Here is a 26,645-nt window from a genome sequence, read left to right as displayed (position 1 = left end):
TTCACATGGCCATTGGGCCATGTAAAAAGTAGGGATTAGTTAATGCTGCTTCAAGTAGCATTTATTACCCTTCCATGCTCTATGGCCCTGTCAAGGCTGTATCCCCACCTTGAACTTTAGGGTACAAGTGTGGGGGCCTGCATGAGGACTTCTAAGCTTAACTACCAGCTTAGTTCTGGTCCGCTGCCACCATTCCCTTCCCTGGGAAGCTTTTAGAAACTTTTCACCAATTTCCTGGTGAATACAGATCCAAACTCCTTGGATCTTAAACAAGGAGAAATTGACCCTTCCCCACTCCTTCCTTTCACCAACTCCTGGTGAATACAGATCCAAACCCCCTTGGATCTAAAAACAAGGAAAAATCAATCAGGTTCTTAAAAAGAAGGCTTTTAATTAAAGAAAAAGGTAAAAATCATCTCTGTAAAATCAGTATGGAAAATAACTTTACAGGGTAATCAAACTTAAAGAGCTCAGAGGACCCCCCTCTGTCTTAGGTTCAAAGTACAGCAAACAAAGATAAACACTCTAGTAAAAGGTACATTTACAAGTTGAGAAAACAAAGTAAAACTAAGACGCCTTGCCTGGCTTTTTACTTACAAGTTTGAAATATGAGAGACTTGTTTAGAAAGATGGGGAGAACCTGGATTGATGTCTGGTCCCTCTCAGTCCCAAGAGTGAACAACCTTAAACAAAGAGCACACCAAAGCCTTCCCCCCCCCCCAAGATTTGAAAGTATCTTGTCCCCTTATTGGTCCTTTGGGTCAGGTGTCAGCCAGGTTACCCGAGCTTCTTAACCCTTTACAGGTAAAAGGATTTTGGAGTCTCTGGCCAGGAGGGATTTTATAGTACTGTACACAGGAGAGCTGTTACCCTTCCCTTTATAGTTATGACAGGCCCCCATTTGGAAGGGTCAGAGAGTACAGACCACTGTCCAGAAATCAATGGCAGTATAAGTTTGCTTGTGCGTATGTGGTGGTGATGTTAGGGGGAGCCTGGAAGATGCAGACAGGATCAGTGTAAAGTTAAGCTTTGAGTCAATTGGACTAAGCACATTCATAAGTCTTTGCAGGACTGAAGCCATAATGATGGGGGCAGAACTCATTTTATTCAAACCCACAGCAAATCAGTGATAATCCAGAATCAGAAATAGAACTCAGGAGCCCTGATTCTCAGTTCTCTGTGCTAATTCACCCCTATTTTCTCTCGTATAATGTTGTCTTTGAAATTCCTTTGGGGATAAAATTTCTCATGCTTAGGTGTCTCGCAAAATGGGCTCACCTAGTTTCAGTTGTCCAATTGATGTCTAGCTCACACAAGGTAGCTCAAAAAAGGTCTTTCTGTGACCTAAATACAAAATGTGTTCAGCTGTAGGCTCTGCCTAGTTTCTTGGGTTTTGGTAGAGGGAAGACCGTCCATCCATCCCCTGGCTTTACTTGAGGCCGGGTCTTTTAGTGCTACTAGAACACCTGCTGTGCTGTGCCTGGTCTGAACCCTGATTGTGAGGCATCCAACATTTGTTAGTTTGCTTCTGTGTTAACCTTTTAACTCAATGTCTGAAAAACACTCAAGAGACAAGATCTCTCAGTAGCACCCTCAGCTCTATTAACTGTTCTCTGGTTCTCAAAAGTGTCCTCTCCCATAGGTGCTGGAACTAAGGGTGCGGGGGGTGCTGCATCACCCCCTGGCTTGAAGTGTTTTCCATTGTATACAGGGTTTATAGTTTGGTTCAATGGCTGTCAGCACCCCCACTATAAAAATTGTTCCAGCACCCCATCCTCCAGCAAAACATTGTGAAGGTAAAACTTGATATTCTCTGGTACTTTTAAGGTACAAACAAGAAAAAAATTTTTTGAATATTGTTTCAAATATTCTTTATATATTCATAAATAAATCCATTTTTCTTTCTTTTGCAAGTTGCCTTTAAGGATATTAGAAACATCAGTAAGAAAAGAGGAATTGAGCTGAAGACAATGTAAAGAATTTAAATTTAAAGAAAGTTGAAAGATTTTGGGACAGATTCTCCCCTCAAATACTCATATGTGATTAATTTTGGCTTCAATGTGCATGGTTAACTGAGGGTACAGCTTGGTCCTAAAGATATTATTGTTGTAAGATTTCAGTTCAACAGCAGGACAACAGCACAGCTGTAAGACCTGATGGGTAGATGCACATTTGATTTCCTCTTATTCCTTGCTCATGGGTTGCTTAAAGGGGTTTCTTTCATTCACTATCTCCTGAATGGTTTGGTTTGGACCTGTGAGAAGGGAAAGGAACTGTGTTTTGCATCTTGGGAACCAGAAGAAGTGACTAGGTAAAGAGCAGGAGACAGACTGAGCCTGCTGAGCCAGAATATTCATGCTTTGTCCCACCCCCTATGACATCATGGAATTCAAGGGAATTTCCACCAAAGGCAGTGCTCCTGGCTGGGAGAGCAGAATAGGGCAGTTGTTTTCAAACTTTTTTTCTGGGGATCCAGTTGAAGAAAATTGTTGATGCCCACGATCTGGGGATGCGGGGTTTGGGGTGTGGAGGGGCTCAGGGCTGGGGCAGAGGGTTGGAGTGCGGGGGGTAAGGGGTTCAGGATGTGGGAGGGGGCTCAGAGCTGGGGCAGGGGGTTGAGGTGTGGGAGGGGGTCAGGGCTCTGGGCTGGGGGTACAGGCTCTGGGGTGGGGCCGGGGATGAGGGGTTTGGGGTGCAGGAGGGGCTCCAGGTTTGGGGGGACTCAGGGCTGTGTCAGGGGGTTGGGGCACAGAGTTGGGGTGCGAACTTACCTCCAGCGGCTCCCGGTCAGCGGCGCAGCCGGGGAGCAGAGGCAGGCTTCCCTAGAAGCCGGACCTGCTGCTGGCCACTTCCAGGGTGCAGCGCAGTGTCGAAACAGGTAGGCTCTAGCCTGCCTTCGCTGGGCTGCACCGCTGATGGGACTTTTAACATCCCGGTTGGCAGTGCTGACCAGAGCAACCCAGTGCCTGACATGCCGCAACCCAGTACTGGGTCGCGACCCGAAGTTTGAAAAACGCTGGAATAGGGCATCATTCAAAGCAATGTTGAACTTGAGTTAAGCATAGTTTAATGTTATTAATACAAATTATATTAAACCTAATGGTATGTTGAGAATGGAATGCAGCTTCCCCCTGCTCACTGGACTGTAAGCTAATGGCTCAATCCTCCAGTCCTTATTTACATGAAGATTCCCACTGAAATCAATAGGACTTCTCGCGCTAATCAAGACTGCAGAGTCAGGCCCTAACTGCTAAGAAAAGACCGATATTGTAAACAGAATCCCATATCCAATGCAACATTTCAATACATGAAAGCATAGTTACTTTATTTTTACATTTTAATATTTTTACAGTTAATACCAACAATAATGGCCTTTAGGCTGGGCACGTCCTCTCATTTAATAATTGTCTGTGCTAATGGCCGTTAACTCTTCCAACTAGTCATTGAAGTCTGTTTGCACTGTATTAGTAATAATGTTAATTTTGAGTGCCTGGCCTTTATTATTTTATATTGTATTTTATAATATCCGATTTTAATATCCTATTCTATACTATTATAATGATTTACTCTGGGCCTTCTTTCTTACTAACTCTTAAAGTGCAGTTCTACTTTAAAAAGTGATTGTAAAAGTAGTATCAGAGGATAACAGGTTTGTTTTCTCTATTGATTTTTCCAAAGTTTACAAGTAAAATGATATTTTTTTCTAACTGCTAGCTTCACAAACTCATCTTAAGATCAGAGAGTCAAACTATTTTTTCTGGCTCTTACATCATCACCTGTGGTAAAGGTTCAGCTTAGTTATATACCTGTACAACTCAAGACAATTGGGTTGCATAGGTCTAACTGACTACAGAAGTTGACCTTGCAGCTGCAATTTAGCAATCTGTTCATGATGGGTAAGTCAGAACAGAATTCAGTTCACTCTCCCATAGATATTTGAGCTTCTCAGGTTTAACAAAAATATAAAGGAAAATGCATGTTCTCATTAAATAATAAGGCAACAAATATAACTCTGAATGAACACAGGGATCAGATCAGTTGGATGAGCGGGGGGCATTTTTACATAGTCACTTTTCTGACCATAACTGCACTTTCACCTTGGAATAACCTCCCACTACTGATCCTCCAAGTACCTTCTCTTGTTCCCACTCTTTTCAAATCCCTCCTTATAACCCATTTCTCCCACAAATATTTTCCAAGCTGAACTTCTCAGCAGTGATCCCTTCCCAGTCTCATGCACCCAAAAGTCTGATTTTGCAAGGAGGGGGAAGAGAATTCTTTTATTGTAGATTAATTTTAAGGCGGTTCTAAAAGTCTCACCTGGTTGCACTACAGGGTTTTGTTTTTATGTGTTTGAACTAGATACCTGTAGTTTCCCTAAAATACTTTTCCAGACCTAGGACTGATACAGCTCTTCAGATCTGAGCATCCTCAAACTTTGGAGGTGTCAAGAACCAGCTCTAGATCTGAGTTTTTCCAGCCATGTTTAATTTCATTTTTTAACCTCCCAACATTCACTGTTCCAGCCTGTCAGTCCCTCAGACATTTTGCTTATGTTCTTTGGGGGCAGGGACTGCGTCTGGCTCCCTAAAGCACCTTTGACATTTATGAATTACATTGGTGCCAAGCGTGCAGTGTTTGTTTGCACTGTTGTACATTGCAGTGTCCCAGCAAGAGGAGCCTGTGGGACCCATCCGGGCAGTGCCCCACAGGTGAGCCAGGAGCACGACTAATATTTTTATTTGTTCAGCAATTAGGGGCCCCTTGACATGGATGGGAGCAGGAGCTCACCCCGCACAACAGTGTGGGGTTGCCTGGCCCTAGCCATCTCGGAGGGGGAAGGGACATGTGGCGGGGTGGAGACAGGGCAGCGGTCGGGTCTGGTTGCGAGGTGCGGGGCTGGATACAGTTGGGGTAGGGGAGGGGCGGACTGGTACCGGGGGACGGTTGCCGTTGGTCTGATCTCGCGCTGGCTGTTGGGCTCACGCCCGCGGCCGTTAGCCGCGGCAGAGTCCCCGGAGTGGCCTCGCGCTCCCTCCTGGCCGCTGGCCTCCCCCTCTGCTCGCAGGAAAAGGGAGGAGGGGAGGGAATCCCTCTCGCGCGCGCGGCGTGTCTTTTGTGTTTGTACACACAGAGCCCGGCTCAGAGGTTGCGCGGGGGCAGAGATGAGGGAGGGAGGAAGGGGAGTGGGCGTGGCCAAGCCTTCCCTCCATTGTGCACCATTGGCCGCTTGGCGGGCGATGGGGCGTGTCCGGGGCGGGATGGGGCGGGGCCAGGCGGCGGGGACGGCCCTCGCGAGTCAGCCATCTTTCAATTGTGCTCTCAGCCGCCGCCGCCAGCAGCAGTAGCTGTAGCTCCTCCTCGCTTCCTCCCTCCCTGCTCGGCAGCCGCTCTCAGCCCAAGCGGACGGGGGTAAGTCCCTAGCTCTCCCCCCAAGACTCCCCGCGCCCCGCAGCCCGGCGGGGGCCCCCATGGCCGCCCCCCAACCCGCCGCACAAACTTTTGGGGGCCAGAAATCGCTGCTGGGAAGCGGCAGCATCCGGAGTCCCCCTTCTCCTCGCCACCTTCCCCTGCTCAGCCAAGGAGCCTGAGCTGCTCCCTTCCCCAGCACCCCCAGCCCCTCTTCGCTCGATCATTGCCCCCCTGTGCCCCCCTTACCCCCACTCCAAACCCCCCCCAACACCCTCCCCAGCCCCTTAGCTACCTCCTGAGCCCAACATCTCCCCGGATCAGGGCTGGGAAGCAGCTGCAAAGAGGAGCCACTTGCCAGCCCAGGGTAACTCTCCTGCCTTCCTTCCCCTGCTCCCCACAGTTGTTGCTCAGCTTCACCATCTTGTCTCTTTTCTCTGGTCACCGACCATATTTTTTTCCTATTGCATAAAAAACAATAAAAAAGGAAAGAAAATTGCAAAAGAAACAACCGCAACCCAGTGCATTTTTTTGCATTTTGATTGCAAACTTTTCCCCCATTCCCACTTGATCTGCACCCACATGGTTTGGAGTTCCTTGTATTTTTTGCATTATTTTTTGCAATTTTATTTTTTCCCTCTTTGCAAAAGGACTAGGGCTGCATTTCGTGATTGTTTCCATTTTGTTCGGGTCTGGGAGATGAGTTTGCCAGTGAGAGGCGCTTGGGAGCGAGGCAGCCTTGGAAAAGCAATTGCACAGAAAGAGACAGAGAGGCAGCACCAAAAACAACCCCCCAAAAAAGTTTGTTGCTTTCTTGAACTTAAGTCAGACTCTTTTTGTTTGCAACATAAATACCGATTTGCGTGTATTTGCTTTTTAATTTGCGGGCGTAGCCGAGCGATTGCAATGGGCAGGTTGCTTTGCAGAAAGCATTGAGGGGCTGCTTGTCTACTTTCCCCCTCTCTACTGTTTTGAAAGAGGTATTTTTGCTCAATGCAGACTATAAATTGGATGCAAGCCCCCCAATGTTTTTCAGGTAATATTTGTAGCACTTTTCAGCTGACGGGGGGAGAGCTACAGGGGGCAATAATAATCTCTTATCTGTTGTTTGAATCGACCTATTTAGCTTTTGCTGCTGCATCGTTCCTGTTTAACTCTTGGGTGAAACTGCATTTTAATAATAATCTGAGGTCTTCAGACACTTTAATTTCTTTTGCAATTAGATAAATTAGGCCGATGGTCCTTTTTGGCTAGTGTGTTTTCTCCTAATTCAGCAGTTGAAAGGGAAGGATTCCTTTATGTGGCAAGCAGTTACCTAGGGTCGCAGTTTCTGTTGTGAGAAGTGTGGTGTTTGCATGGTACAGAGGTATAATCGGGATCATTTTAATTGTTCAATGTTGTACGTCTTTTGATTCTTGTTAGACAATATTTTTAAGGTGTAAAAGGTAAATCTGCATTTCCGGAACATCTGAGCTAGTGGTTAGTTTGTTGCAGTGTGTGATCGCATGGTAATTTTTTACCGATAGGTGTAAGGAAGAGAAGTTTTCAGGAACATGGCTCGTACCAAGCAAACTGCCCGTAAATCCACTGGTGGTAAGGCACCTAGGAAGCAGCTCGCTACGAAAGCAGCTCGCAAGAGTGCGCCCTCTACTGGAGGGGTCAAGAAACCTCATCGCTACAGGTACAGAAATTACCAGGGACAAAGCTTGTGATGCAACATCCCCTTAACCAAACGGAAACGTTTATCGGAGCAGAACTTTTTGCATTGGGGGAACTTTGGTGGTTTTCATTTTAATTCTTGATCAGGGTGATTTTTACAATGCTTTCATTATTTCACCACTTGATTATGAACAAGTTTTAAATAATCCATAATATGTTTTATGTTGAACATTTGCACAGTGGCTTAAATTTATGTGTAGTAATAATAGGCTTATTTTACTTAAAAGATTATGCATTTTAAATTATATTTATGCAATTAAGACCTCGTTTAAGCTTAAACAAATAAATGTCATCCAAACATATATGCACTTCGGTGATTTGGCTTCTAATTAATTTTAGTATTGTAACAGAATTAGACTGGAACAAACTTTAATGCACAGAACTGATCTTCATTTACTTAAACTGGTACAATTCTGTCTTCACAGCTATTTCGCTATTTAATGAACTGACAGTGTAGTTAAGATATTCTACCATTAGAGGGCAGAACATGTCTACATATAAGCAGAACCTCTGCAAATAATTTTATGTTCAGTTAACCTAAAATGAACACTTAAATAGAGGAGGAAATAGGCTAGAATTACAGGTAAATCTCTTGCTGACAATTATGTTGTAATAAACTCTTTCATCCGGAAGGATCCTTGCGCAATCAAGAGTTTTAACATACGATTGTTCATCTTGAGGGATGGTCATTGTTGTTAAAGCGTGTGTGTGTGTTTCCTTTTGAGAAGAGGAACAGAAAGGCATTTGGGAAAGTGAATGTAATCTTGAAACATTGCAAATGCATATTTTAAGAATGTTTTAGTCTGCATTCATGGTCCATAAGTAGTATTAGAGAATACAGATGAGAAGAGGGAGATGGAAATTAATACTACAAATTAGTAAGTAACTTAAGGCAAAAAATGCAAAATTTTCATAATAAATGAAATGAACTGTGTTCTTGCAGAAAGATGGTATTAACATGAATTTTTAGTTAAAACACTAATGTAAGGAAATTTCATGAGAATAGATTTTAAGTTCTTAGTATAAAATATAACCAAGGATATGATGTTTTTCAATGCCACTTTTATGGTCATAGCTACAGGGTAGGGAGGGAGTGACCTGTTTTTGACATGAATTAGCTCAGGGGTGGGCAAACTACAGCCCGCGGACCGGGTCCAGCCCCTCAGGGCTTTGGATCCGGCCCGCAGGATTGCCCCCTGTGGCGCCATGGACCCCGTGCCGCTCTCAGTAGCGGCCAGCACCACTTCCCTGCAGCCCCCGGGCGGGGGGCAGAGGGCTCCGTGCGTTGCTCTTGTCTCCAGGCACCATCCCCTGCAGCTCCCATTGGCCGGGAATGGGGAACCGCGGCCAATGGGAGGTGCCTGGAGGTGCGGCAAGGGCAGAGCATGCAGAGCCCTCCGCCCCCCCACCCGCAGGGGTGCAGCGCTTCCTGGAGCGGCGCGGGTCCGGGGACAGAGGAGGCATGCAGGGAGCCTGCCCTGGCCCCGGTGCGTGCCACTGCCACCCCGGAGCCAGTTTAGGTAAGCCGGGCCGGAACCCGAACCCTGCCTGCACCCTGCTCCAAGCCCCCTGCCTGCACCTCGCACCTCTCCTGCACCCCAACTCCCTGCCCTGAGCCCCCTTGTACACCCCGAACCCCTCCTGCACCCCAACTCCTTGTCCATAACCCCTTCCCGCAGTCCGTACCCCTCCTGCACCCCTGCCCTGAGCCCCCTCCTGCACTCTTCACCCCTCCTACACCCAACCCCCTTCCCTGAGCCCCCTCATACACCCTGCACCTCTCCTCTGCCCCAGTTCCTTGCCCTGAGCCTCTTCCTGCACTCCGCACCCCAGCCCCCTCCCCCAGCATACAATTTCCCCACCCAGATGTGGCCCTCGGTCCAAAAAGTTTGCCCACCCCTGAATTAGCTGGTTGAGGTAAATCCTTGGGGAGAGCCTGGCTTAACTTGACCAGAAAACTCATGTTAACACTACAACTTGCCTTGTCTACACTTAGTTTAACACATGTTGATTAGTGTACGTTAGCTAATGTGTTGTACACCTTTTTTCATGCTGAAGACAAGGCTTAGGAGGGCCTACTCTTGTCGCTTATCCATAGGTGGAATGCCTGTTGAAGCTAATATACAAATGAATGATGAGATCAGGCCCTCTGTGTAAGTCAAGGTGTTTTTGTGTTGTAAATACTGAGATGCTTCTAGTAAAAACAGAGCATATACAAAACGTTCCTAGTTCAGATTAGAAGAACATGGGTTATTTGGTATTCTAAAACGATATAAATTATTTGTAAACGTTAATTATTTTTTTATTAATTAAAAGGCCGGGTACTGTGGCTCTCCGTGAAATCAGACGTTATCAGAAGTCTACTGAACTTCTGATCCGCAAACTTCCCTTCCAGCGTCTGGTGCGTGAAATTGCTCAGGACTTCAAAACAGATCTGCGCTTCCAGAGCGCTGCTATTGGTGCTTTGCAGGTAAAACTTAACGGAAGACCGTGATTTATTTTTAGGCCTAATTTAAATGAATTTTTTTTGTGCGTGGATGTCTATAGACGAGCTTGTGAAACTCAAGGCAGTTATTCTGCTTAGGTTTGTATGCATCTGTATTCATATTCAGAAGGTGGTTAAATGATGTCCCTGTCTGCTAGTGTGGATTCCTAATAGTTTGAGTACTGTCTAACAAAATGAGTTACCTGGTGTTTCCTCATGCAAATATCTAAAAACATCACAAAGAACTAAAGAAGCATCCCTAACTGAAAGCTCTAATATTTTTAAAAAAATAATTTAAGCAGATTAACTCTTAGAGTACCCTGAATACCTGAAAAAAGGTTTATCAAGGAAATAATTCATCATGGCTAGAGTGGAACTGCTGGGATATTGCTGTAAATACGCACACAAATTAATCTGCAGTAACTTTTATAGAAGTATCCTTATGCTGGTAAAACATGGACATGACTTTAAAATAATATTTTCTTTAGAGCAGTAGCTGATAGGGCCATGCTGTTGCCTTTGTTACTATGGGAGAGAGGATGTGATAGGTCAGTTCCATAAAGTCATGTAATTGGCTAGGCTGTTTCTATGGTTAGTCAAAATTTCACTTGATTGGTGAACTTCAGAAGTAGGCATCTACCGATTCAATTCTAGGTGAATTGATGCTACAGCGTTCAATTTGCCCAAAGTAATTAACTTTTTGTTGTTGAATCATTTATAATTTGATAAAATCTAGTCAATAAAACAACTTTATAAAAATGCCATAAATATATTATTAAAATTGGAAATAGCTCTCATAAAAAATCTCCTAACTTATTAAATGCAGAAATAGTACTTTTCTCATATTAAACTGAGATAAATCTTCTATTGCTTCCTTCTCACTTAAATTTTGTAATAATTTAATATCTTTGAAAGCCAAGCACTTTGAGAGTAGATAATCTGTGTGTTTTTAATTTAAGGTTTCAGGACACTCAAAAACAAACTTCACTGAGCACACATTTAGGTAACCAGTTCTTGCCTAAAATACAGTTAGTATGACCGGGATTAATAATTGCAGATTTGCCAGCATTTCAGTTATGTACCACAAAGTATATTGGGAAATTGGTGGCTTTTTATTGATCCTGCTCTTGCAACTTAAATCCTGAGTAGTTAAGTTTTTGTTATCTCTGCATATAAAAATGATTTGGCAATTTTCAGTATTAAATTTTAATACAACTGTAACTTAATAATATAACTGGATAAAGCTGCTATATTATATTATAGCATAGCATAGCAGGGGTGGCCAACTGTGGCTTGCAAGCTGCATGCGGTTCTTTTACAGTTAGTGTGTTCCCCTCCATGTCTTCCCCCATTCTCTATCTACCAGACTGGGGGTGGGAGGGGAGCTCAGGGCTTCTGCCCTGCGGCAGCATAGTGAGGCTAGGGGCTTCTGCCAGAGACAACTGGTGCCTGTTGAGAGTTGGGGAGGGACAAACATTTAAATTGTGACCCCCCAACAGCTTGAGGCATGCCTCTTTTCTCCCCTCTCCCCCCCCCCCCCCCTCTCCAGCAGCCCTTCCCTGCAGCTCCCAGGTGTTAGCTCTGCTGCGTGGAGAGGCAGCAGCATAAGGAGAGGCGCTCCAGCAGCTGCTGTGCAGGGAGGGCGGGGCCAGCAAACCCTGGCAAAAATCGGGGGGGGGGGAGGGGGCAGGGCACATGACCCCACATGCTCCCCCCATGTGTTGCCTCTGGCTTCTGCCCAATGGAGAGGGGAGTCTTGGGGTTTCAGCCCACGGAGCATGCCTGCTGAGGCTTGGGACTTCAGCAGGAGTGGGGATGAAGCCCTGAGCCTGGGCAGGGTCCTCATGCACGGCTGTAGCCCTGAGCCCTCCCCTCCCCTCCCCTCCGGGCTGAAACCCCAAGCCCTGACAGGCACACCCCAAATCTTGAGCTTCTGAAGATTGTTGTATGCGACTCGGGGGGTCAGTAAGTTTGGCCACCCCTGCATTATAGCATCCTTTCTTCTCTTCTCATTGTGAAAAATAGTAGTGCCTACTTGTCTTGATAAAGTTCTATTAAAGTTCTGTGTTCAGGTAATTAGAAGGACCAAATATTTCAAGTGGGTGGCTTGTCTCTGAATGATTTTGCTTTATTATTTCTAAAGCAAACGTCTGTGGTTAGTGACCCATACATACTTAACTTCAACAGCTGATTTCAGTGGGGCTCACATGCTTAAAGTTAAGCATGTGCATAAGTGAGGGATTGTGGCATGAGGCTTTTAAATCCTTAAATGGTGTTTTAAAACCTAGTGGGAGATTCTCAAGATTTTTGGGTTTGTCTACACTAGTTTTTTTTTACCTGGAATTAAGTGATTGCAAATTAACTCAAGGTTGCTAAAACATTTCAAAGGCTAATCTGGACACATCCCATTTATCCCTTTTGTTTCAGGATAGAAACCTTTGGTTTACTCTAGTGCTCAGCCTAGTGGTAAATCTTGCCAGGCAAAAAGGGTACGTGTGTTTATTTTTCCAATCCTGTTGGCTCATCCTAGTTACCTGAACATGATTGAAAAGCCCTGTTAAGATGCAGGCTGATTTGTATTGAGTCTGTTGTAGACTGCACTCCCTTCCCCCACAGGCTTTAACTTGACCACTTCACTATATGTTAATGGCAGAGTATCTGGTCTACGCTAGGCTTCTAACGTATGTTCGGCCTTGTTGTCAGTAGGAAAAGCTGTGTGCTGAACTCAAAATAACGAATTCCAGGAAAAATCCTAGTGTAGAAAGGTAGTTAGTAGTTTTCACATGAATTAGCAGGTCAAGTTAAAGAACATGTGGGAGCCTAGATACACCTTTTGCTCATCGAGACACACCTTTTAATGCTACAGTTGTCCTATTATTCCATTCACAAGTACAGGTCAAAAGAAAGTTCAGCATCAATCTATATACTGTTTAAAAAATTTAAGCAGTCTTCCAAATTTGCTTTACAGGTATAGAAGCTGCAGAACATCTGTATGGGCTTCATACCTGTTTCTGTATTGTGTATTTTAGAAGCTAACTTGAAGGTTACTTGATGTTAGAATTCAGACTCTTGCTCACTTCAAACAGTGTAAGCTGTTCTACTGAGTTTAGTGTCACTCTTAATCATAATAATGGGCTTCAAGTTCCTCGTCAAAGTATTTTAAAATGATTAAATATTTCTTTATTTAATTGTAGGAGTACTGTTGTAGCTATAATATTTCCCAATATCTTACGTTTTGGTCAAAGTATTTCTGCAATCATCTTCCAGGGAATATCAGCTAAATAGCAGTGGTATACCAAACTTTATTTGTCCGAAGGTACAGAAAATCTTTATCTGTGGAAGTAAAAGTAATACAGGTTGGCTGTTTGTAGGGAAGCAGTGAGAGAGACTGCCACACTATTGAAAATACTAAACTGTTGGTATCTTTAATAGATGCGTTCATAGACTTCTAATTATTACCATTACTTGAGATTCTGTCATGGACTCCTATATTCTTGTAGGTGCTGCGTGTGTAAAAAGTCTTTAACTCTTTGTTTCTTCTATAATAGGAGGCAAGTGAAGCCTACCTGGTTGGCCTGTTTGAAGATACCAACCTCTGTGCTATCCATGCCAAACGTGTCACAATCATGCCAAAAGATATCCAGCTAGCACGCCGCATACGTGGAGAGCGTGCTTAAACTCCACTATGGTGGATTTGTCCTTCTCAATACAAATCTCTTCTTCCTGTTATTGGTAGTAATGAACGTTAGATATTTTTTTTCCATGGGGTTAAAAGGTACCTAAGTATATGGTTGCAAATGGAAACATAGGGGACAGAATCGGGTATTGGCAAGTTTTTTTCCATTTTCATTTGTGTGTGGATTTTTAATATAAATGCGGAGACATAAAGCATTAATGCAGTCAAAAATGTTTCAGTGAACAAGTTTCAACAATTCAACTTTATATCAATTATAAATAAACCTGTCAAATTTTTCTGGACAATGCCAGCATTTGGATTTTTTTAAAACAAGTAAATTTCTTATCGATGGCAATTAAATGGTGTTTGTAGCATTTTTATCATACAGTAGATTCCATCCATTCGCTATACTTTTCTAACTGAGTTGTCCTACATGCAAGTACATGTTTTTAATGTTGTCTGTCTTCTGTGCTGTTCCTGTAAGTTTGCTATTAAAATACATTAAATGACACCTGCTTTTATTCTTGTTTTTTAAACCTTCTACTTGGATCGTCCTAGATACAAGTGTTCAGTGTATAGGTTTTTGGACAACTTTTCTACCGATTCCTCTTCCTGCTCCAGTTTTAATACTGAAAAGTAACATTTCCAGCATTGTTTTAACATTAGCTTAGTTCCATAAGAGTGTGTCCTCACACTAACTGTGAAGTAGCTGCTTTTTTAAAAGAAAATAAAGTTGCTTCATTGTTGGAGGAAAGTGAGGGTTTTGAGCCTCTAATCACTTCAGGGTTAAGCAACACTTTTTGATAAGTGTATTAAATCGGTAAAGAGACTAGGATGTGGAAGCAGTATGGAAACCAAGAAGAAAGTCACCGGGTCAGAGTTCTACATTTCATTATATATTAAAAAAAATTGTTGGTAATTTGACTTTTTTTTTTTTTTTTTTTTTTTTACTTCAAGTAAAAACTGTTCATTCATGCAGAGTCTGGAAGTAAACCTTCAGTCCATGCAGAACATAATCAAAAGAACCCAGGGCAAACCAAGGCAAAATGTAATTTTTTTTTTTATTCATCTTTTCCCCTGCACACCACCTCCGCCACACCGCCCATCTCATTCTGAACTAGGTAATGTTTGCTTTGTTTTGATGAGTGCCTTTTTTAAACAAAGTTCTTTGCCCTGGTTGAGAACTCAGCATATGCACCATTGCTTGTAATTCCTACTCCCTGTTCAAAATAATAATATAGTACCTGCATGATAAGTCGTCTTTTAGTTTTGAGCTTTCATGCAAGTAGTGAATCAAGCTGGGTAGGTACTGCAAATGCTCGTATTGGAATATCAGTTTTATTTTTTAAACTCTCCGTGATTGTGCCTCAGTGTTCATTTTAAATGAATGTTCCAAACCTCTGTCTGTAAAACTTGATTAATTTGTTAATTTTGAATTCATAATAGTGGTTAACTTCATTGGAAACTTGACTTTAAGGATTCTTATCATCCAGCTGAGGAAGAACATACCACATTACTCTTTTTTAGTCAACAGCTCTAATATCTAACTAATTTCTGCTCTGTAACTCATTTACAGGTAATAATCTGAGTGAAATTTTCCCCGTGCAGAGTCCCTACAAAACCTGTGTGCCCCTGAGTCCCTCAAAAAAGGACTTCATGGCACAGAGGCTTTATGCAAGGGTGAGTTTCATCCTCTGCAGATACCTTGAAACAATAGAGATTCATGATCTGTTTTGGCAGTTCCTGAAGAGAGAGAGCCAAAACTTATTCAATAAATCATGTTCATAACTTGTCCAGCTCTAGTAGTAATGAATACTATCTGCCAGCATTGTTCAGAGTGAAGTCTCTCTTAATGGAGTAGCTTGTCAAGGAAAAGTAATGCCATACAGTGTAGTTAGAGTAGATCATTTGATGCTAAACCTGTCCAAATCTGTGAACCAAATATCAATGAATATTTGATTGACTGTCTTACAAGAACCAACCCAATAGAACTGTTAAAGGTGAGCAGCAAAGATTGTTTAAGTAAATTGAGATTTCAAGCCTGCCCTCTCTGCACATACGTCTGGTAAACTCACTTTAACACAAACAGCCTATATTCAAATATTAACTGCCTACAATGTCATATAGTTAGGGCCCTACCAAATTCTCGGCCATGAAAAACGCATCACGGGCCATGAAATACGGTCTTTTGTGTGCTTTTACCCTATACTATACAGATTTCACGGGGGAGACCCCCAATTTGAGAAATGCTGGTCATGATCCAAAAGGGAGTTGCAGGGGGGTCACAAGGTTATTTTAAAAGCGTCATGGTATTGCCACCCTTACTTCTGCGCTGACTTCAGAGCTGGCTGGCCAGAGAGCAGCGGCTGTTGGCCGGGTGCCCAGCTCTGAAGGCTGTGCCCTGACAGTAGCAGTGCAGAAGTAAGGGTGGCAGTACCATACCATGCCACTCTTATTTCTGCGTTGCTACCTTCAGAGCTGGGTGGCTGGAGAGCAACGGCTGCTGACTTGAGGGCCCAGTTCTGCAGGCAGCAGCACAGAAGTAAGGGTTGCAATACCATACTATGCCATCCTTACTTCTGTGCTGCTGTTGGTGGTGGCTCTGCCTTCAGAGCTAGGCTCCTGGCTAGCAGCTGGAGAGCGGCAGCTCTGAAGGCAGCTCTGTCACCAGCAGCAGCACAGAAGTAAGGGTAGCAGTACTGCAACCACCCTTAGAAAAACCTTGACCCTCCCCCCCCCAACTTCTTTTTAGGTCAGGAGGGACCCCTACAATTACAACACAGTGAAATTTCAGATTTATATAGCTGAAATAATGAATTAATAATTTTAAAAATCCTATGACCATGAAATTGACCAAAATGGACTGTGAATTTGGTAGTAGGGCCCTCCTATATTTGGATTTCCAGTTTATATACATCAGCTGATAACACCTAAACTAGTTAAATTTATCCAATTTTCTGTAGCTGGCAATGATGTTGGCTATTTTTCCTATAACTTGAACTCAAGTATTGGTAGGTAAAAGAGTGGAGGGACTTAATTTCCCCCACACACGTCAGAAAAATAAGTCTAAATGTGTTGGTATGGGATATTAGTACTTTTTTTTCTTTTAATTGGGTTGGGGAGAACAGAACGATAAGGCACCAACTGACTATAGACTGCAAAATGTTTTCTCAAAGAATTTAAAACTTTTATTTAAAGCTAATAAATTAAAACAAAAGCTTTAAATCGACCAAAGCAAGAGAATTCAGAATGGAAGGAAGGTTGATACCCAAACCTAAACTTGCCATGTTTTTCTTGCAGTCAGTATTGAAGCATGTAATGTTAGACTGTTCTTAGATTCTTGCATCTTTCCAAAGTGCTAGTTACAACTGTTACACCCCTAAAGAAGTGGTGTGCAGTGAATCATGGTATGATTTGCTAGGAGCATATTTTCCCCCAAATCTTTTATTAAAAGAGCTTGTAATTTGAATATTAAGTACCCTTCCCCTGTAAGTTATTCCTGTGGAATTTTGGGCCTTTAGCTTTCTGCCCCCATTGTAAAGAAAGCAATAGATTTGTGAATATAATCTACACCAGAGTATTGCTTTACATTCAGTTGTTTCTATAGTGTCCCCCTCCCACCTTGCCCTTTCATTATTTACCATGAGAAGCAGCAGAAGAGCTCCTGAATTGATCTGATTGTTTAAAAATAAAATGATCTTACTATAAGACAGGTGTCACTTACTTTTTTTTAAAACTTGCACTCAATAGGCTACTTCATCTCCTAGCTCAGTGAATATGCAAATGCTAAATAAATAAATCTAGGTGGCTATTCTCATGGGAATGGACAGGAAATGTGAAGTCTCCATTTTTTTTTTAATTTTTTTTTGTCAGGTCTTGGAATGAGATCTACATGGATTTAACAGGTTTTTTTGTTTTTGTTTGTTTGTTTTTTTTAAGTGGGGAGAGAATCAGGCTGTAGACCAGGGAGTTCTTAAACTAGCATACGAGCTTCATGTTCCATCCATTCACTTCAGAACAATTTTTTTTTAATAGGATGGCATGCGAACCAATAAAGCTTAAGAGCCACTGTTCTAGATCCTTCTCAGCGTAATGTCTCTAAGAGCTGTGATGACAATGACTTCCTTGCTGGATTGGGAATTTGCCTTAAAGGCAACTTCCACAGTGTAAGAGGGCTGGGAGGACAAACATGCTGGTGTTAATTTAAGTACAGAAGTTGCCCAGGGAGAGAGGACTAAGCTTTTGCTGCTGCTAGCTTTAACCCACTCCTTCCCACTGCTGTAGCACCCCTGCTTTTGGTGTCAGGGAAGGAAAACGGTATTAAGGCACTGCTTCAGCTTAGCCAAAACTGTGGGGTGTGCCTCCCTCCCCTCCTCCTCCCCCCCCCCCGGGAGGGCATGGAGGAATGTTTGGGGTGGTATGCAGCAGGACCTGGGGCAGTCCTCATGGGGTGTGGGGAGGGAATGCCACCCAGCCCTGCCCTGTCTTCAGCTGCAGCCCCATCTGCAACTCTGCCCTCATTCCCTCTCTGCTCCCAGGCCAGCTCCGCCTCTAGCCCCAGCTCCTTCCCCATCCCCAGTTCTGCCCCCAGCTCTGCCTTCAGCACAAACTCCTCTGCTGAGCTAACAGTGCAGTAATGGAGGGGTGGGGCGTGACAGGAAAAGTTTGAGCACCACTGGTCTAGGCTGAGAGCTGTTAGATGTGTGTACACTTTACTCATGGAAGGGATGTGTATGAGATAGCCCTGTTAAGTTTTAAGATGCTGACCTTGATTGTGTGTCCTTTTCTATGGTGACTAGTGTTTCATGGTAATCCATTCCTAAAGTGGCTTAGTAGAGTGCAGCTCCAGTCACTCCTTCAGATGGGAGACAGAACAGTACTGCTGCTCAAGATACTTGTAATGTGTTAAAATTAACTCAAGAAATTATATTTTAACCAGTGCAGTGCCCCCTCCCATTTGCATATTAGCATACAGCCATTGTATTGTTTGACCAGTGTGAGCAGCAGCTATCAATGGGTCTGGTTGCTGTCTGTGTATGCAATGTGGGCATCAACTGCAAAGAAATTCAGCCTATAATTGAAAAGACTCTTAAAGCTCAGTTGTATTTACTGAATATACTTTAACCGGTCTCTTTACATTAAGAAAATACTGCTGTTAAAAAGCAAAACCAGGAAGTTGGCTGGAGTTCTCCCTCCTCTTGCTGACAGGTGAAGAAATGGAAGTTATATGGGGGGAAATAACTATCAGCTGATAACTATTAAAATGTTTTATTGCTGTCAACGTTTTTAATTTTCTTCTGATAAAATCAATGAGCCATCCTTCTGAGAATCAAGAAATCTGTGCTCCTTGGGTGAGATCAGTCATGAGGAAGCTATTTGCAAAATAATCTAAATTCACCCACTTGGTTGTGCAAAAGTGTCCCTCTAAAATAGCTCACCTGAACATGGCAGGTGTATGATGTGAGTCCTGTGGCTTTATACTTTTACTAGACATACAAACTAACATGGTTTTAAGGGGTGTTTCTTCCTATACCAATTTTAAAAACAATATTTTTCTATAATGAAAGGTTGCTTGTGGGAGGGAGATAGAGTCTGACAGTACAAATCACTGGTGCAGGGGTGTGAATGTTCAGTAGGAACTGGTCTGTGACCACCATATGATCAGAATACAGCAATGGCTTTTGTTTACTAGTAGCATGGTCTTATTTGTCTAACATTTAACTTACCCAACTACCACTTTGTAGAACTGGTTTTAATTAAACAAGGAATTAGATAAGTCTCTGTATTTGCTTACCGGTCTTGTATGATACCACATCTGGCACCCTGAGTAATAGAGAGGCCATGATGGAGTGTGCATAAAAACTGACCTGTTTGCAGACCCTCAGAAGGGATGGTCTCTCCATGTTAGGATTCAGGTACACAGGGCACTATTAGGCAAAATTGTCCTGCAGCTGCTGCTTGTGAAGCATCTGTTTGTGTGGATAAATATAGAGTTGCCATTCTAGCATGTTTCTCAAGTACTATGGTTTTTTTTTTTTTTTTTTTGTATAAAAAGTCTATTGTAAAATCCCCACCAATGTCTGGTGCTAACGAAGAGCATCTCCATGTTCTTTGGAGTCTAGAAAAGCTAACAATTAAAAAGAAATAAAGATTTTTTTGAAGTAGCAGAGTTAAACATGACCCATCTTTGGCATTTTCTATGTGAAAATTCACTGTGAACTGTCCATGGATGCATAAAATTTATTATTTATAAAGAGACTTTAGAGTATAAATTATGGATTATCCTTTGAATTCTCAAGGAATGGTTAGCATTTAGGGTGGGGGAAAGGTATGATATTTCTTATACACAAATATTGCCTTGTTTGACACTGAAATAAAAACAGAAATATTGCATTGTCTGCAAAACATGCAAACGGGGCATATCTGCAACAGAAAGGCACAAGGAGAGTAATGGAAATTAGAAGACATTGGTGTCATTTGCCTAAAAAAGGTTTTGATGAAAGCTTAGTGTCCATCTGAAATTTCATATTTAAAACAATCTGGTTAGAATGTAGGTTTCTGAAATAAAGTTCCCCGTTGTAGACAACAGAAATTAAATAGGTAATTTATTTAATCATAGCTGCAACTTTGCTGCACGCAGGGGTAAAATGTATTATCATGTGAACATACACTAGGGGATGAGTTTAACCTAGTAACTGTATTGACTTCAGTACCGTGGGGATGAAAATGAACTGGCCCACTGCCTGTTAATTGTCACAGATATGTTAGATTCCTTTCAACGTTTTAAATACCTGTGAGCAAAGCATTTATGAGCATATATACATTCCTGAACAATTTTACTTGGTCACACTTCCCCTATACATTTTATGAAGACTCAGACATTCCAGAAAATATGCTGCCAGAAGAGCTGAATTAAAAGCAAGGTGTCCATATTTACTAAATTAATATGCCAAATTCAAACATAAAATATCCAAGATTTTATACGTCTATTAGAAAAATTGCATGTAATATGAAAGAAACGGAAATATAAAATTGTTAGTGTCTTTATGATTCTGCTGTATCAAATCCTTCAGATGGTATAGACCTTGACAGCAGGACTAATTAGTTACCAAGAAACTTTAGGCCCAAAATTTTATCATGTTTTAAATATATAAGAAATGCAACACATTTAAAACATTTATTTTAGTAAAAATAATTGTTGGATTTGATCACCTCGTGTGCAGGATTTACAGCCTCAACATTATGGCACTGGGCTAGTACATTAGAACCTGAAAATAACTTGGTTCTAACTTCAAACTCGTTAGTCTGTTTTCACTGTCTAAGCAAAGTGACTTATGAAACGTTAGCCAGCAATAGAAAGTGAAAAATGAACTCAATTTTTAGCAGTATTGTATTTTACTATATAACTATGTAGTATTAACAATATAACATGGTTAGTAGCAAGTATTTGTAATAACTTTTTTTTTAAAAGTATAATCAGGTTACTGTCCCAATTCAGCGCTCTTCAAAGTTTTATAAAGCTGGGTCTATGGTTTGCTATTTTCCCAGAACGTCTTTATATTTTTGAAGAGCAAACTTATGTGTTCTGTATAGTCAATGCAAAAATGGAACAATGGAGCTAATAATTATGGTATTAAAATATTAGTAAAAATTATATGGAGTCCACCCACCAATTTATTCAATATAAATTAAGTACTACAGGCACAACATAAATTGACTGCAAATGTTTTGCCATGTGGTAATCTCCTATATTGTTTGATTTATGATTTAATTATTCATTGTTTTATAAATGTTAATTGCATGGATGCAAACTGTGCTCCATTGACAAGTGAACACATGAGGCAGCAGTGAGGCAGGATTCCGGGAGGGCATAGAAGCCTTGTCATGTAGGACCAAAAAGGCGGCTGAGGCTGCCTCCATGCTGAATTCAGGAAGCAAGACTGACCTGGAAATAACAAGAAGGAAAAAAAATCAATCTGTGCCTGTGATATTAGTGACTTCCTGATAATTTCACCAGATAGCTACTATCTGCTGAGATGGGCATTAAATAGCTTGCTCTCCACTCTGACATTCTCTATCAGTGTGGGTTAAATTCTCCTCTGCAGAAATGCAATATCCACTGGTATCTGGTAATCGGCAGATGGTATCTGAGCATCTGCAGGGGATAGTGATTAGTATATAGCAGGAGGAGAATTGAGAGGGAAACTAGGGCAAAAGGACAAGAATGAAAAGGAATTTGTAAGGGTTCTTCATCAGGATGATTAAAGACTCTCATAGGACACCATGCTGAAGTCAAAGGCAAATTCTCACTATATCTGCTTTGATAGTATCCTACATTTATATAGTGCTTTACATGCCAAAACCTTTTACAATCATCCATTTACACTGGCAGCACCTGGCCTGCAGTCAGTCAATGCAGTCCCAAAAGTAGGCAGAGTCAGTATAGTAAGCGTGAGGTGAGGCCAGCCAGAAGGGTGATATACTGTTTCCATGCTTTCCCTTAACAGTCTCTGCTGGAATATAAAGAGGCCTCCCTTGGCTTGAACTTCCCCTCCAACATAGCTGCTTCAGGGGTGCCAGTGGGGCTTGCAGCCTTTATATCAGCAAGGAATGAATCTGTCCCTTTGTATAATCGAATCTCGCATCACTGAAATGTCATCACCTCTGGGGTGGAACATGGCATCCATTCTGCACCAGCAACACCACACATTTTTTAGGAAGGAAAGTGAAGAGCAATTCATGCAGCTGAAACACAGACTCAGTTTCAGATAATATATAAAGGGATGTGAATTATGTCAACAAGTGGGTGAAAGGGAAACTACATTGGTAAGGGGGCGGAAGAAGGTGCAAGCTATGGTTTGGGAGGGCGCTGCTTATGCTTTCTGCCACCCTCTTAATAGTTGATTTTCCTGCTACACCCATTTCTCTGAGTCCCACAGTGTGTGTTACCCCAGTTTAGATTTTGGATCTGGATCTGAATTTCCCCAAGGTTTGGTAACTTCAGATTCAGAATTTTGATTTCACCTTGTCTCTATGCACTTCTATCACTTCCTATAACGAGCAAATGTGTGTAACTCTTCTCAAGTCATTATGAGTAAAGGATTAAAACCCTTAACATCACGTACATTGCAGATTTAAGTCTAGAAATTAGAGTTCTCCCTTTCAGTTCAAAATACTCTCAGTAGTGGGGAACAGAAAATCCCCTTTGTGAATCTCACCCCATCGATGATTAGAAGTTTCTGCTCAGCATTTACCTGCACTTCATGACAATCAGCACTGCACAGGCTTGATTCGTGCAGGTTTGCTGCCAGAGATGAACAACAAGGGGTTGTGTTCAGCAAAAAGTCACTGCTATGTGGTTAAGGAGACTTCATGGTCTTCTACAGTTTGGCTGCAGAGGTGTCCATGTCAATTTCAGGAGCTGAAAATTGCTGGATCCCAGCTATAGGTTCATAGATTTCAAGGCCTGAAGGGACTATTATGATTATCTAGTCTGATGTGCATAATACAGGTTGTAGGATAACATCTGTCTGAGTTAGAGCATATATTTTAGAAAGCTCTTGATTTAAAAACATCAAGAAATAGAGACTCCACCACATCCCTAGGCAAGTTGTTCCAATGGTTAGTCACCCTCAATGCAAAGAATTGTGCCTTATTTTTAGTCTGTAGCACTCATGTCCTGTCACACACATGATTAGACGACAGCCAGAAATCACACTTTCTCCTTCCCTCAAAAGTCCATGAAAAGAAACGGCCATAATGATACATTATTTATCACAGATGTGAAGTGCTTCAGTGTGGTATCTGGGTGCACTTTACATCATTAATTACAAGCAATATTTCCCTACTAGAAAGAGCAAAACCTCTATAACCACTGTCCACAATACTTGCAAAGTTCCAGGAAAGAGGGTGCAAAATCTCGCTAATGGTTTGGATGCTAGGTGTACTGCAGTGATTGTTGTGCGTTCTTAATGAATGAACCGTGTGTGGGGAGATGGTAATGTTGCCATAGGGAGCATGAACCATGCCTGAAAAAGCCTGAGTTCTTCATCTTGACTGCTTCCCAGACACCATCTCCAAGGATTCTCTTTGCTACAGGACCAAAAACCAATTGACATAAAAGAAATGTATTTATTTAAAACCAGGAGCAAAATGTATTCACAGTTTTAAGTTACTGCACAACAGTGGGTCTCAGAAACTGTCTTCACTGCAGCTGATCTAGACAGAATCCATCTCTATTCCTCCTGTACTCTACTCAATGTCACTTTCACAGCTGCAGCACTGAAAGTCCTGAGATTCTGGAGGCTGGTGAGTGAACTCCAAAAACCAGAATCTTGGACCAAATGCCTCAGGTTTGGTGGGTATGGCATGTGCTCTCTCCAAGGCTGGGTGACACAACACTCGAGCCGAATAATTTCTGAGTGGAAAATACAAGTCTCATGCTTATTTCCACCAAGGTTTTGATAACAGGCATTTCAAGGCCTGGGTGAAGCTAGTGATCTGAAATTTATACACACACAATCTTATCTGTTGTCTCACTGCTGGCAGAATCTCCCTGATTTTCCAGTGTAGGCAGTTACAATGTGGTCACTAACACAATAGGTGTACTTAGAGAGCCATGACTTGCTAAAAGGCATAATGAAGATCAAAAATAAAAAAAGATGCCAGCATAATATGAAAAATTTGTCCTCAAAGAAATTTAAATTGTGCGTGATGTCTGCTGCCTATACTCATGGCTCCAGGTTCTCTCCTCTTGTGTATCTTCACTTCTTCCCATCAGATGATCTCTCCTTTGTGTTTGTGTCTTTGCCAGTGTGCCATGTAATAAAAGTCTCTCCCATGCAGAAGCAATGTGGGCAAGGTTTATTTTTTACATCCACCCCACCACTAGTCACCTGTTATGGACAAGGTGGCATTATACACCTACTGCTTTGGCAAATGTAAACCTTGTGACTTGTTAAATTTGTCCACAAGTTTGGTTGTCAGTTATGGGGCTTGATATAGATTTTGAAAACTTGAGGAGTTTCCTTGGAGCCTTGGGACCTTGATGGTGGGCACAAGGGTCTACAAACATGGCATCATCTATAGCTCTACTGTGCAAGTGACTCAAGGAGGGAGGGGATAGAATGGGAAGATACAGCTGCTGTCATCAGGTAGAGATGTGGTTACAATGTAGCAGGGAAGAGAAGCCCTGCAAGAGAGATGGCATTTACAGTCCTGTCGAAATGCAGGGTTCCCGTCTAAACGCATCATTGCCTGGCAGCTGAGACCTTGTCAAACAGCTTGTGAATGAGGACATTGCCAGACGAACACATGGGCATGAACGCAGGCAACTAAGAGGCTATCCCATGGCCTATGTGATCACAAATTCTGGATGGCTAGGATACAAGTCCCAGCTGGGAGCATCCTCGGGACAGATTATGGCTAAGGAACTGTGTCAATCCATCTAATGGCTGGAGTGACTTCAAACAATTTCTGTGTGTCTGTTAATTTAGAGCTTGGGAAAAGTGCCAGGCTGAGGCTCACACAGTCCTGAAGACTGCAGGCCTCTGCTTAGCTACAAAGCAGATACAGAACTGGCAGCAGCAGCATTGCAAGCTTCCTCACACTAGCCTGCCAATGTGCCTGACCTGGAGAGACCACCTCTAGTGGAATGGGGATGGCTTATTCTTCATGCCCCATGCTGACCAGCCTCTCTGCTGAGAATGCTAACCAGGGGCCAGATTGGGAGCCGAAGGAGAGAAGAGGATGCTACAAGGCTTCTGACCTTTGCACAGAGGACAGGCACAATGGCAGTCCTTGTGTTCAGCAACTGCTCTTTCCTAATGCTCCTTGGGGCTCTGGCCATGCAAAACAGGCAGGGCAGAGCCTGGAGCATGACCAACCATGGAAGGGAGACAGACAAATGCACAGGGAAGCACATGCTATGCTGTCCTAAGGGATGGTGCAGTGGGCATGTTCCCCTGGTTCCCGGGGATGCTGTTGTGTTGGGGCATAATGTCTCCCCAAGCTTCCCCTGGCATAGTACAGCTTTGTACCATTCTAAACATGGGCCTGGCCCGGAGTTTGCCAGTTAGTACTTGCTGATAATCTTTTGAGTTGGACATTTGTCCCCTAGGAACTGAATTGACACCAGCAAACTTACTTCGTAGAGGCTGACAATAAGTCATCAACTTTAGATTACTACTGACCTGAACTGGATTTGAACCAGAGACTTGTAGTTTCAGTTTTTGCATGACGCGTGATAAACAGACAAGGTGAAGCTTTTCATTTTATTATATAAAATATTATTGGTGGTAGTGGCAGTCAGTCATTGATCTATATACAAGATGCCACGATTTCAGCCACCTACTCACCCACACAAACAAGTTCACTTTCAAAGCTGCTGTGAGAAGACCAAGATTGGATGGAAGTATTTCTCTCTTTTACAGCAATCCCAGCAACATTTGTTTCCATTAAACCAGATTAAAAAAAACAAACAAACCTAAAACAAGGTGTTTTTTTTAATTAAAAGAGAAAAGAATCAGTTCATGGCTTATATTCCTAGGTGCACAAAGTGGTTTAAATTGACAGGTGTTTTCCAAGAGATATTTTTGTGTTCCTAGAACAATAATTTGATAGACAGCAGCTATCCGTGGATTGAGTCTGAGTAAAGTTCTCCATTTACAGTGATTCCCCCCCCCCCCCGCCCCTTTCTGGTGTCAGCTTGAGGCCTAGAAAGCAAGGAATTTCCCAAGAGATGGGCACATCTGTTTAGGAATCTGATCTCATTTCTGCCTTAAAGATCCTCCGACTAAATGGACCATTTGCTTTCACAAGAGGAGTTGCTTTGAATGCCGTAAAAAAAAGGAGCCAGAGCCATGGATAACATCCAACTTTGGTGTTTATCGAATAAATTTATGTAATAAAATAAATAATAATCATAATTAAAGTAGCATTCAATTTTTTAGAAAATAAGTTCACTATTTCTAAGCCTGCCTTGGCTATATCTGGCACAGGGCATCACAAAGCAAACACAATCTCTGTGCTGTAAGGAATCTGTGACTAGTCATACAGACATCACAGGCATCAGTTATACTGCACACATGGGCATTTTGGCCTACCAGATTCATGGCCGTGAAAAACATGTCACTGAATGTGAAATCTGGTCTCCCCCATGAAATCTGGTCTTTTGTGTAATTTTACCCTATACTATACAGATTTCATGAGGAGGCAAGTGTTTCTCAAACTGGGGGTCCCGACCCAAACAGAGGGTTGCAGGGGGGGGTGGGGAGGAGGGTTGCAAGGTTATTGTAGGGGGGTTGTGGTATTGCCACTCTTACTTCTGTGCTGCCTTCAGAGCTGGGTGGCCACAGA

The 26,645-nt window shown here is 42.5% G+C and overlaps 1 protein-coding gene across 1 annotated transcript; it reads left to right on the top strand.

Annotated features, from left to right (window-relative positions):
* The first annotated feature begins 5,308 nt into the window (after positions 1-5,308).
* Positions 5,309-13,800, top strand: LOC112116840 (histone H3.3). The gene is made up of 4 exons (XM_024214553.2): positions 5,309-5,412; positions 6,936-7,090; positions 9,445-9,598; positions 13,162-13,800. Exons 2-4 carry the CDS (start codon positions 6,963-6,965, stop codon positions 13,288-13,290), a joined length of 411 nt encoding a protein of 136 aa, XP_024070321.1. The 5' UTR covers positions 5,309-5,412; positions 6,936-6,962; the 3' UTR covers positions 13,291-13,800.
* Positions 13,801-26,645: the final 12,845 nt, after the last annotated feature.

The sequence above is a fragment of the Terrapene carolina genome, unplaced genomic scaffold (genome assembly GCF_002925995.2).
Source record: "Terrapene carolina triunguis isolate 2854851 unplaced genomic scaffold, T_m_triunguis-2.0 Scaffold406, whole genome shotgun sequence".
NCBI classification, from domain to species: Eukaryota; Metazoa; Chordata; order Testudines; family Emydidae; genus Terrapene; species Terrapene triunguis.
The sequence above is the reverse complement of the archived record's forward strand: the minus strand, read 5'-3'. Positions and strand labels throughout refer to the sequence as shown.

What these genes read in the sequence shown, in the direction of transcription:
- LOC112116840 (XM_024214553.2), top strand. Translation starts at nt 6,963, where the DNA reads ATGGCTCGTACCAAGCAAACTGCCCGTAAATCCACTGGTGGTAAGGCA. An exon ending in AAGAAACCTCATCGCTACAG is followed by an intron (nt 7,091 to 9,444) that starts GTACAGAAATTA and finishes ATTAATTAAAAG; the next exon opens with GCCGGGTACTGTGGCTCTCC. An exon ending in CTGCTATTGGTGCTTTGCAG is followed by an intron (nt 9,599 to 13,161) that starts GTAAAACTTAAC and finishes CTTCTATAATAG; the next exon opens with GAGGCAAGTGAAGCCTACCT.